General features: G+C 44.6%; 3 protein-coding genes across 3 annotated transcripts; 2 read left to right on the top strand and 1 right to left on the bottom strand.

Annotated features, from left to right (window-relative positions):
* Positions 1-3,155: 3,155 nt before the first annotated feature.
* PPTG_22868 (hypothetical protein) lies at positions 3,156-5,199 on the bottom strand (the record flags this gene model as incomplete). The annotated part of the gene is made up of 6 exons (XM_008906914.1): positions 3,156-3,190; positions 3,459-3,517; positions 4,019-4,056; positions 4,356-4,375; positions 4,941-5,057; positions 5,154-5,199. 6 exons carry the CDS (start codon positions 5,197-5,199, stop codon positions 3,156-3,158), a joined length of 315 nt encoding a protein of 104 aa, XP_008905162.1.
* Positions 5,200-7,698: 2,499 nt separating this feature from the next.
* PPTG_22867 (hypothetical protein) lies at positions 7,699-8,001 on the top strand (the record flags this gene model as incomplete). Its single annotated transcript, XM_008906913.1, has 1 exon — positions 7,699-8,001. One exon carries the CDS (start codon positions 7,699-7,701, stop codon positions 7,999-8,001), a length of 303 nt encoding a protein of 100 aa, XP_008905161.1.
* Positions 8,002-11,335: 3,334 nt separating this feature from the next.
* PPTG_22866 (hypothetical protein) lies at positions 11,336-12,336 on the top strand (the record flags this gene model as incomplete). The annotated part of the gene is made up of 3 exons (XM_008906912.1): positions 11,336-11,446; positions 11,730-11,761; positions 12,231-12,336. The coding sequence occupies 3 exons, from the start codon at positions 11,336-11,338 to the stop codon at positions 12,334-12,336; spliced, it is 249 nt and encodes an 82-aa protein (XP_008905160.1).
* Between the last annotated feature and the right edge of the window lie 690 nt (positions 12,337-13,026).

Genomic DNA, 13,026 nt, shown 5'->3' with positions numbered 1-13,026 from the left:
AATTGTGTAACACAATATACGCCATACATTGATCGTTGATCCACTAAACATCTGTTTTTTGCTTGACTTGAATGCACATGCGCTTGAGGAATGCCCATTGATTCCTCAGTTGCCGATGCAGTTTCATTCACCCCACGAGCCGATGCAAGAATCGTATTAAATTCTGCATTATGCGGAAGGAAATCTTCTGGTTTTTTTTAGAGTACAAGCATTCGTTCTGTTAGCGGGTAACTGGAGTCGCCACACAAGTATTGTCCACTCGTGAAGAAAAGCTCAGATTGCCAAGAAATGTAGGAATTGGCTAAGACAATGCTGTCTGCGCAGAAACCTGGCCAGCCGACTAGCGCGTACGCTTGTCCTCGTTGTACACAATCATGACATTTAAAGACAAACGCTTCTTTTTGTTGAAAAAATCTCACTATCCACATCAGGTTTCTGACCACAGATAAAGTGTGCTCCATCCACAAATGCAGCCGCACCTTCCATTTCAAATCGTTCACTGTAAAACTTTCCGGGTTACTTCGCGATTGTATCTGTCAGACCAAGCTACGTAGTCACTGCAGTGTTTCTTCAAGGCAGTCACAACGCGCTTCGCATTTAGTGTTACAACCCCTGATGCAATACCATACGTCCGAGCAATTCTTACGACCGAGCTGCGGTTTTTATATGAACCGAGAAACTCCAACGTTACGCTAAGCTGGATACTAATTGGGCGTGGCTGATTCAAATTTGCGCTATCGAGAACGTCGTCACGAGCGACAATCACAACTCGTTCCACAAACACAGTATTTTTGCCTCAAAGAGCTTGCCTAAACTCACTGTTAGTATGGCAAAACACTAGCTCGGAATAACGGACACTTTCTCGATAGAACTCGGGTTGATATGATAGTGCATTCTAGTCATACACGATAACCAAGTTATCAACTCGTCTGCGTGGGTATCAATCCACTGCGCTTCGCCATTTCTCCAGTGAACTGATGTCTGATCACACCTATCAGAACAAGCTGTTCTGGAATCCAAATGTCCATCTTTCACCACTCAATGTGCAGCGGGGTTGCCGTAGCTAAGCGTCAGAGGAAGACGTACGACTCAAAGAGTCTTTAAAATAAAGTTCCTTACCCGAAGGAAACTTGCACAAGAACCAGCGCTCAAAGCTATTAAGAACAGTAGCTACTTTATGCTTCCAAAGTAGAAGTGTTTTATTTATTTTTATTGCGGCCAAACCGCTATCTATGCTCAACTATCTACCATAATTAAACCTAATCGCACCGTGACCCTCATCCTATGTACTGATGTCACTGTTAATTCTACGAGTCATGCACAGAGAGTTTGTTATCTCTTCGGTACTCCGTACCCATGTGTGCGCCACACCCGTGTAACCCCATTACGGCTGTGATCTATTTTTGAGTGTAGAACATACTCTGGAATCCGTGACGAGAGGGTATCGCCTTCGATTATTCTACTGCCTAGCAGAACGATCACTGATGAGCTCGTCATTGCAATCAGTAGTATGGAACCGGGTACTCTTCGAAGGATTTAAAGCAACCTCATTTGGATTTTCCAAACGAATAATATCGTGCAGCAAACGATTTCTGGACAACCTATGATGAATTGACAATGATTAGTCGTATGAAATACGAAACTATTAGCCAAGTGTATTGTACAGTCTGGTGCAAAATTATAGCCGCACCCGAAAAGTTTATAGATTGAGATGAAAAAGTTATTTTCGGAGTTGTTTATGGTCTTTGTTGTAACGTGTATGATGGTTTAAAGTAATATGCCGCTGGATTTTGCAGAAGAAAGTTGCATTCTTAAGACATACGAAAAAAGCTTTTTTTGGACTGGTGCAGAATTATAGCCGCACTACCTTCAATTCAAATTAGTAGTCAATAGGGGCCCCTCGACGCAGAACTACTTGAACAATCCGTGTTGGCATGCTCTTGACAAGCGTTTGAATGTAGTCCTGAGGGGTTTCTTCCCAGCATTTCAGGATATGTTGCTTCAACTCAGATGCTGTGTCAAATTGACGTCCTCCGGCGTATACTCGGCGGGCTAGCACACCCCAAACGTTCTCTATAATGTTCAAATCGGGACTTTTAGCTGGCCATACCATTGTAGACACCTCTTCTTCCCGAAGGAAGTCCTGGGTCCGGCGTGCTGAGTGAATGGAAGCATTATCATGCTGGAAAATAGGTCTCAACACGCCCTGTCCGGCGCGAAGGTTTTCGAGATAGGGAAGCAGACTTCCACGAAGCGTCTGTGTGTAATCGTTAGAGTTTTGCCGCCCCTCCAACACCACAAGCTCCGTTTTCCCGTGCCAGCTAACGCCGGCCCAAATCATGACGCTTCTCCCGCCACCTACACGCTTAGAAAAGAGTTCGGGGTCTTGGCGAACGTCGTGCCAGTAGTAACGATAGCCGTCTGGGCCATCTAAATTACATTTCTTTTCGTCTGTGAACACAATACGCCTCCAGAACATGTTCTTACCGATTTTGTTTTTAGCAAATGCTAGTCGAGCCTTCTTGTGGTGCTTCTTGACTGCAGGGGCAGGTTTTCGCTTGGCAAACTTGGCAAACCTGGACGACTTGAGTACTCTTAGCACTGTCGAGTACTTAACAACGCCTCCCAGGTCGGAGACGATTTCCCTCGACGACCTTCGCTTGTGAATCGCGAGTCGAAAGATGCGCCTAGCATCTCGACGACTCACTTTGAGTCTTCTACCACGCTTCTTTGGGGGGCTGATGCTGAGTCGCTGCTTCCGGTAGTTGGGTATAGCCTTCTCGTTGCGTCCCAGCTTGGTTGCAATAGCTCTATTGCTTTGATTGCAATTTATGTAGGCCGAAATCATGCCCTTCTCCTCTTCGGACAGATATTTGCCTTTTGGCATGTCAGCCCGAGTGCTTAAGGCGCGAAATGGCGCCAAATGACTCCGAGGGTGTGTCTGTTTTTCATACAGTCAATAATTACAAAAATGGACTAATTAGTTTTGAAAAAATCAGCTAATAGTTTGGTGCGGCTATAATTTTGCACCAGATGCCAAAACGACTTCTGGTAGTTACTCGATAAGTATTAACCATTACAAGTCGAAATTTCCGCTATCGTTCCCTTCCATCACACAGGCCTCAAAAGCCGCAACAGCCTCATACAGAAACAATTCAGTCGTTGTCACTCTCAAGAACCTCGGGTGCGGCTATAATTTTGCACCAGACTGTATCAGAACCTCTTAGTGATATAACAAAACAAAATCACGAAATGGTCAACAGAGGGATATGAACAATTCTGTTACTTAATGAGTATCAGGCTATTCGTTCTATGGGACCAAATCCGAGTCATTATTAGGTTTGTAACCTAATCAAAATATCAATTGTCATCCTACCTCTCTCGTCAGACAAAAAATTATTTTCTAACACTAAACAAAAGTACGAGGGGTATGAGAAGGAGTTCGTGGCGTGGTGCACCGAAGAGCAGCTCTGTGACGGTGCGACTGTCACCAAAGGCAGGTTGCATCACTTTCTGCCTGAGGAAGTTGTGGGGAGAGAGTAAAAAAAGAAGAAGGACCCGACTGTTGGAGGACCGACTGTGTGTGGCTACGCAAATGCTGTGGTAGACTTATATAACTAGCAAGTGGCACTTCGAGTAAACTCCAATGATCACCCACGGCCCGCTCAAGCGAAGCAGTTGCTAAGAAATGTACAAGCTCAAACTACTGGAATTAAGAAAAAGAATTATCAAGATTGGCTCGCTTCTAGATTGATACCATTCAGAATTAGAATCCAATTTTTGTGCAGTAAGACTTGAACCAAGCCAATATCCTACGAAACACATAAGAAGAGCTATGAAGCAGTTTTTAAGCAACTCGGTTTGACATTTGGCAAAACAAAAACGCACACTAACAGACAACAGAGTGTCAGACAGCTGGAAAGTGCCGATGTTGACATATCCCAAACACGCAGGTACGGGCGTTGTGGTATCGATACAGTAGAGGCGGTGCTGTTCAGAAAATGCAAGGAACGCTTACCCTAGTACTTCAAGGCGAAGTCGCCTACCGTTTGCTACCTGTTCAAAATAACAGCAACGAAGTGAATAACAAATTATCAGTTCACATTACTGCAGCCAACACAAACGTACCAGCCATGACCCTCCCACAGGCGTCGCCAAATGCTATTGAAAGCCCTCACCACTATTTGATGTGTCGTGGCGTATCTACTGTACTCCAGCAATGGACTGAGTGGCATGAGGGAATAGCGAATCGGCCTTCCATCGAGTCACTAGAGTGCAAATACGGTACGAAATGGCGTTCATAAATAAAGAGTCAAACTTCCTATCGTGGCGCTTATATGTCATCAAATACGTACGGTGCCATATACACGGCGGGCTATCCATCGATTCTGCGGTTTACAAGGTAGATAATGAGCGTGGTCCCAGAAAAAGCGATGCATTCTCTAAGTGGTTACGCAGTCAAGACAGCATTAGTCATAGTTAATTTTAATTGGATGGACTACATCACACTCGTCCCCTCAAGTTTATCAGGATTCAACTTGTAGATGCTACAGTATACGCATCACATAAAATAATTTCAAACTATTATTGCGTTGTTAGTCGCCATTACCTTCAAGCTGCGTATGTACCAATTCGTAGGACCCCCTTCGCGCAAATATAAGTCTTGAGGCAAAGTTTGAGCGCGTCGCATAGTTATCCTAAGTCATCACAATAGTTAGTTTTACTTTCGATCAATTCACAGCAAATACGAGCAACACACCGACCTCTGTTAGAGAAGCGCACAATGGAATAGCCTGTAAACGTGTTCGGTGTCTTCTTCCGAGAAAACTGTCAGGCGCTGTAGCTTCCCAGTGTTCTTGCTGAGATTCATTGTCTGATCAAACTGGATTAGCGTAAAGGGCTGCAGATTTTATTGTACTTGCCGTTGTAGGTAGCCCTACCTGCGAGCTTCGACGTATATGCCCGCGTGGCTTGCACCGCCGGAGCGTTGCGCTGTAGTAGCGGCACAGCGTTGACTAATCGGCGGCGTACGAGGATGTCTCTTTCGCTCAAGAAGTCTGTCCAACCAGGGACTGGAAGCTTAGTACACACATTTTTTACCAATAAGAACGCCGTATTTAGGTCATGACCTTGCGGCAGATATCTGGACATACCATCTCTAAAACCGCCGGTTACTTCGAGTATCAAGTCTGAAGTCATGACCAAGTCATGACTTTTTCTGTTGCACTTATTTCTACCTGATTGCTAATAATCGCACCCACTCTGAATCGTGTTTAGTTGCAAATGTGGATTCACATGGATCTACAGAAACGCCCACATCATAATCAAAGCAAAAAGGCAGTATGAAATCAAACCCGTCCTTCTAGTCTTGAATGTTTCGTATGAGCAATCGTGCGAACACTGCTGTATACAAGACTGCCAAAAAACGGAAGAGCCTGCGTACGTAAGCTTGCCGATCAGCACTAGCACTTTGAGTAAATTTCCACCAAATAGTTTGAAATGGATCTTTGCGTTAGTTATGGGCATGTACAAACATAACAAGTCAATTCGTTTGCGGTTCAATCATTACTACTGTTTTATTTGCGTTGATATAGTTAGAATCTTTCATGCTCTCTAATACATAAATGGTACACTGACACATGTTATTTCAGCATAGCGCTATTGAGCTGACGTAAATGCAGTATTTAAGAAGAATGTATAAGTGCAGCACCTATGCTCGCTGCACTTTTGGTGTATTTATGTACTTTCATTGCACACCGTACTCTTGTATAATTAATAAGTTGTTCGACGGCTTTGTGCAATAAGTCATTGACCCTTTCGTGCCATAATGGTTCTTGGAGTTCTTTGGGCATTCTCGCCAAGGACGCAACGATCAGGTCCTGAAAGGGCGTCTATATCGTTTATGTTTTTGCGTTTTTATATTCTCGATCACGCCTGTTTGATTCATCGTGACGAGGAAGCTTGGCATACTATACACGATATGTTTCTTATTCGCGATGTAGTTGCTGGAGCAGTGTCCTAGAAGAAAGAACGTTTCAGCCACGAGCTCACCACCACACGTTTTTTTTTATTTTTCAACCAATTTGTCTAGGTGGCTATTTAACTGTTTTGGGCGTTTTAGCAGTCACATTGGTCAGCTTCTGCATTCGATATACACCAACAGCAAGCGACCAAGTAACTACATCGGTGTTGATGTATACAACCATTTTGTTTCAAGAATGACCCTTCTGTCTTACATACCACTTGAAAACAAACAGAACAAGAAAGACACATTCCCAAAACAAATGCCGCCTCGCAAATACGAAGCGCATATGAGGAAGGGGTACAATTTGAGCAAAGGTTGAAAAAACAAAACTGTAATGCAATATACAATTGGGATTTGCAATATAATGGTTAACTATTGGGGCTAGTCAGCTACAATACAATATGATATTGGATAAATTATTGGCAATAAATATGGCAAAGTAGATCCGTTAGAACCTGCGAAATCTTCTCGTTTGGTACTATGGTACGAACAAACAGATCTGATGACATCAATTTTGGGTCTCTTACACCACAATCGTGTCGATATTTAGCCGGTGGCTACCGGTGCACCCTCAAACCACACCTCCCGTCTCCGGCATGTAGTGCGGAAGGCCATTTTAAAGACATAAATCAATCTTCTCTGATTTTGACAATGATGGTCATCAACAAGGAAATCACTGCCTATTTCTACACATCCCATGGCCAGAGGCTCTTTCGTTGCAATTCTTCGGTAGCGAGCGGAAGCAAACTGGAGGACAGGGTACCAGTAGTTCAGGTCGCTCAGTTATATAACATTGTTTCAGAAGAAAACCATCCGTTTCAGTGGATCCAGTGGATTATCATGCGGAACATGCCCATCCGCGAAGTTGAAGATAATCGTACACGGTCCATGAGCAAGCCGCGGTCTGTTACCATAACAGAGGTGAAGAAGTGCTTTGAAGGTCCCGCAATAAAGGTCGGGCAAAAGCTTGAAATGGAACTTGGCACACTGTTTGGTCTGATGTTCGATGAATGGTTACATGCCGGCGTGCACTATGTCGAAGGTTTCGCAAATTACGAGACAGATGGCGAGCTGCGGGTTCCTCGTCGGGTCTATCCCCTCGGGTAGATGATTCGCTGACAACATATGCGCATGTCAAGTTGTTTGAAAATATCCTGGATGTTTTTTTGCCTAGACGACAAACATAATTGGATTTCTAGTGGGCGACAACTGCAGTAACAATCAGTCCGTGGCGAAAACGTTTGACGTCCCCCTAGTTGGGTGCGCAAGTCACCGACTCAACTTCGCAGTGAACACGTTCTTGGCCCCACATGAGGTTCAGCCAAGAAAACAACTGCCCCGAGATAAGAAGCACACGGAGCTCCTTCTGTAAAACGAAACGAGACTCGCTGGTCATTCACTTTTGCTATGACACTGATACACATCCGAGTCCGATCTGTCATCAAGAAGGTGAAATCCGTGGAAAAATGTATCCAAACAGGCTAGAAGTACCGTAAAAGGCTCGAGCGTATGTAGAAGCTTGAATGCATCTGCCTGCATTTACAGCGTGATGACACGGACATGGCTGAGATATGAGTCATGTTTGACGCCCTTATCGCTGAGATCTAGTCATGGGAGAACATCTGCAGGCAACTGCTAAGATTGAGCGGTGACCGGTATTTCAAAACGCCGTTATGAAGGCGATTACTGGAGCTTTACTTTCATCAAAAGAAGCTTTGAGAGTGAAGCTTTTTGAGGTAGTTCAAACAACAAACAAGAAGCGTAAAACAAGAGAAGAAGCCTACGCATCACAGCTGCTTCGAAGCCGAGGCAAGATGCGCAGTCCGACATCAAGCATGACACAGTACATGCCACTAGGCAAGATAATACCACCAACTTCCAACATAGTTGAGCGGCTGTTTTCAAAGTACAAGCCAGTCCAGACACCGCAGCACCGCAGCACCGCTCCAAATATCCTACCAACTTCATGCAGCTAGCTACACGTCCAAACGTAGCGGAATTGGAACAGGAAGAGGCCGTGTTGCCCTGGTGTAGCCCTCTTATTGAAACTTTAGATGATAATACTGACGCCGAAGATGACACTTCCGGTTTTGAAGACGTCCCCGACATGTTTGCTGCCGAAAGCCGGTAGTGCTAAAAAAAAAAACAATCTAATTAAGATGGGCAAGAATACCACATAGGGTACTGGGTAGGGTACCTCGAATTGACTAGGTAGCCAGCATACGACCTCCCAAAAAAGCATGATATCGACCTTCAACTATGAAGAGCTTAAGGTGGTTTGGCCAGTCGCCTACTGGGTTAACATACACAGTGGGATCACTCTACTCGTCCAATTATCCTACTCGTCTAGTCACCGGTGGTGTAATCAACGTACCGTAATCTTCGCGGGATAGTGTTGGACAGGTTCAGGAACCGGTATATACCGTCATAAACCGGTAACCTAAATACATAGCAAAAAGTGCGGTATCATCATCTCAAGAAAAATTATTTGGTCCATCGAATGTCGATGAGGAGGAACAAGATGGTGGGGCACCGCAATCTCTGGACTCGAAGTCTAAAATCAAAGCGACAAGGAAAAAGGCCGCCCGGCCGATGCAAAGCTGAAGATTCAGTCTTAAAAAGATAACGAGCAGAAAGAAAATAAGTCGACCTATAAGTATTCACAGATATATTTGCACTTGCAACATGAGAACGAGCAGGAAGAAGACAACTGACCGATATACAGTCGCATTCTCAGAGCGAGAACAAGCACCAAGAGGTAGGACAAGAAGATATTTTCGATGCGATCTCCAAATGCGGCATATGCTTATCCACGAAAGATGTTTTTGAACAGGTGGAATAAGCAAATGACGATGACGACACGTCCTTGTCTATTAGTTCTGATATGCACGCCTTGCTCAAGGAATTCAATGGTTCCCTTATTTGAGGTCTTCTTGGACGATAAGAATGCAGGATGCCAAAGCTAGCACCTGCGCAACGACGACTTTAAAACGGACGAAACCTAGTACTCCTGTTGCTACTTAAAGATAAAACACCGCCAGGGCGTCTCGAGCTACTTCGTCGGTAATCCAAACGTGCCTGCCAAAGCTACTCCGCGGCGGAATGCAGCCACCAGCGCAGCGCCAGCTACATCGGTAGTCAGTGACGCTAGCAGAAAGCCGAGCAAAGAAAGGAGCGGAACAAAACGTACCTCGCATATCTAACCGGTATAAATCGCATCTAAGAATTGGAACGTGCCAGGAGCCATCTGGAGGCACAAACAAATGTAATACGTGTATGTTTGAAATTGTGACTCGTGTGATTGGCAACCCCGAATACGGTTCAAGGCAACTATCGTGGTCGTGAACAGAGGCTCAGAGATATCGAGGTTACCGCTAAGGGGTTAGCTGGAAGGAGTTCCAAAAACTGATCCGCTACCTTAACATGCTCCAATTCGAACGTGTTGGGAGGCAGATACATATTGCGGAGAGAATTGCACTCCTAAAAACCAATTGCCAAGATGCGGTTGTTGAGGACAGCATTTACTTTGGGTTCGGCCGTATGTGAAATACAAAGGGCCACGCGTTTGTAATTGAGGTGGTGAAAGCAGCGCATTTTATGCGTGATCCCGTTCTCAAATTGGAATACAAGGTGTCTCGTGAGCCGCAAATGATAGGCAACGAAAACGTCTATTGGATCCGCCAATAGGAAGAGATGTCTTGCGTGGTAATTGAAGAATATGAGTACAAATCTGGAAGGAAACATAGGAGACGCTTACGACGCGTCGCTAAATATGAAGAGGAGGCGCAACTAGAAACGTGTTACCAAGGGAGCAGAGGTTGTCGTGAAGTTTCAATGACTCGAGAGATAAACGGCGTCTCGGTGAGCAGGGTGAAAGATTTTGTTCGAAACCAGAGGCCGGAAAATACAATATCTTATTGATATTTAATCCGGTAGTTAATTTTAGCGGACTGGCTTGTGTTAGCCCTGTCGTGAACGGGCGCTTTTGACGTTGCTTCAGCAGAGAAGGGCGATTCCGCCTCGTGTACACACAAAATGTAATGAAAGGGGTATTTTGCCCCCTTTCGTAGGCGACACGAGTAGTTCTCGAGGGGTAGCATGTCCTCATGGACCACGAATGCGTTAGTAGCCGTAATCCATAGTACATGTTGTTATTAGTTCTGTTACTGATCACTAAAACGGCACAGGTACTTAAATCTGAAGCGATTGTAAAGAGATCGAGAGTTTCTTTTTTTTGTTCTGGGAAAGGTAGTGCTTAGCAAAGCTTTTGCTGCATTTCACTTAGCTGGATGATGCATGATTTTAAGTCCTATCGAGATTGTTTAAAAAATCGATGTTATAACGGGTCAGACATCTAGTTAGAGCAGCTAATCAATCGTGGTAGGACAAGCGAAATCGAGTGCTCATAGTCGGTTTAACGACAAATCGAAGTCAAAACCCTGAAATGCCACTCCTTTGCGCCTTTGAAACGCAAATTGAGGCCAGATATAATACTTCCAGGTCTGCCTTTTTGCAATCTCATTTTACGCATGATTTACCAGGACGCCCACCAAAAACGAAAAAAACAACAATCCATGCAGCCATCGATCATCCAGTTCTGCAGCTCTTAAACTAAACCAAGCAGCAGCTAGCTACGTTTTTAGTAGAAACAAGCAGTATTGAGCCGGCTATGTTTAAAAAAAATGGTTCTACAAGTTTTATAGTAAATTACAGATACCGGTTTGTTGTGGGAGAACTGGGGTCCAAGTGGGGCCCCGGGGTCCCGCCAAACGCTTAAGTTGTGGTGGGAGGTTTGAACGACACGCACGAAATTTATAAGTTATCAGGGTTTCGTTTATTGAAAATTACTTCCTCTGGCTGAGAATGATTGCAAGGGTCGTAATCAAACGCATGTCGATTGACCAAAACTCAGTCAAAGGGTAATTGGATCAAAATAAATCTCTGCATCATCGCCATCGATTCCGGGTGACAGCAACTCAAATGGACATCTGTAGCCCCCACAGTGATTATATTGGCTCATGCCGTCCAGCTGTTACTTTCGTTTTTACTCTGCAGCACCTAAACAACCTCCTTCACCGAACTACAGAAATAACCAAGTCTAGCTTTACCGATTTTTCAACGCCACCACATCATAGACGAGCTTTCAAAGAGGAGCGTGGGCGGAGTTCTGCCATTTCGAACGCAAGCAGACGACACCAGAGAACTTAATTCTTCGGAAGTTACAATTAGTAGGCTGGGCCAGCGCTACTGCGAGACAAAAGCAGTTGGCAGTCCTTGAGAGTGGAGGAGCCGCATCAAGCAAAATTTAGGATGGAGAAGATGGACTGGGACGTCATCGCTGCAAAGGTTCGAGCCGTTTCGATTAAAGAACGGAAGCCTGTTCGACTCCTTGCTGACACTTCCGGTGTGTCAAGGAATCTAGTACGAGGCCTAATACGAGAGGGAGTTATTAAAGTACAATCAACTCGTATTAACCCGTGTCTGACTGAGGAAAACAAGCTTTGACGGATGGAATATGCTCTGACTTTTTTCGACGCAGCGACCCTCGCTTTTGAGCCCATGCTGGAGATTGCCACGTAGGAGCAAGAACCACACTCCCAAGATGTTTTTTTATGCAGCAGTGGCAAGATTGAGGTAAGCACTGCTTACATTTCTTATTTCTAACTTCTTATTGTATAATAGAAAATACGTTTAACTTTCGTAGATGAAACCCGCACAAAATGAAGACATGGGACGGTAAAATTGGGGTATGGCCGTTAACTGAGAAGTTCAAAGCACTTCGCAAAAGTATGTATCGGGCTAGAGGGGAGGGACGCACTCGAAATATCGGTTCTATTGATCATAAAGTGTACGCATGGTACTTGATAAACCATGAAATACCTGCTTTCTAAACGCATTGACCACATGGAGAGAAGGCCGATCTTGATTCTGCAAGATAATGCCAAGCCACACCGATCCAGACATCTTGGGGGTTGCCACCACTAACTTCTGGTGCATTCGGCTCTTGTATCAACCTTCCAACTCGCCCGATCCAACCTTAGATTTGGACTTGGTCGCTTCTTTACAAAAACTTCCAGCTGCGTCACTCAGGCTACAGCATCGAGAATCGCATTAGGCTGTTCAGGACGCATATGAGGTCATGAATACAGATACGCTTGACGATATTTCTCTCACTCTTCAAACGTGCATGAAGTGTATTTTTAAGGAAGGCGGGAGCAACGAGTACAAAATGCCTCATGCTGGTAAATTCAAGCTTAGAAGTGAAGGTAGGCTCCCGACAAGCTGTAAGTGTGATCCAGACCGTACACTAGCGCCCTTGCCATTCCCGAGAAGGCGGGTAGGTCGTTCTCATTCCAGTTGTAGTTTATCACGTCTAAGTCATTTTTGTTATTCCTTACATCACCTTAACTCAAGTCTGAAACCTACTCACTGTCATACAACATTCTTGCAATCATTTTCAGTCAGAGGAAGTATCTTGAAGTTTCTATTAAACCTTTTTGTTTGATCGTTACCAGTTTAATTCATGAAAAAAAATCACTTCACCTGTCAAACCTACCTTAACTCTGAAATAAAATTCGGAGAACAATGAAAATAGTACTGCCCTTTCTCGTGTCGTAGTTGAAATTTCTAAAAAATTGACATCCAATAGGCAATTGTAGCGAAACCCTAAAGAGAGGAGGTAGATCGAACATACAAATGTGTTAAGCGCACACAACAACAAAAGGTAAATGCACAGACCTCTACACACAAGTGCACGATCCCAATGACGTCACAAAGGAAAATCGCCGACGTCATTAGGCACGCTCGCCTTCACATCCATTCATTACAAAAATAACTACAGCTGCTACGACACAATCAGATCAAAAGGTGCCGCACACTAGGCAGAGCTGTAGTGAAGCGCCAGTTGGCTTTCACGAATAAGAAAACTGATTGATGGGAAATGACCCGATCCAGCCCTGAGACTCATGGTCGACGACGGCGCGTCAGTGATTACGTCATCA

This window comes from Phytophthora parasitica (genome assembly GCF_000247585.1).
Source record: "Phytophthora parasitica INRA-310 unplaced genomic scaffold supercont2.25, whole genome shotgun sequence".
In the NCBI taxonomy this organism is placed as follows: Eukaryota; Oomycota; class Peronosporomycetes; order Peronosporales; family Peronosporaceae; genus Phytophthora; species Phytophthora nicotianae.
The sequence above is the reverse complement of the archived record's forward strand: the minus strand, read 5'-3'. Positions and strand labels throughout refer to the sequence as shown.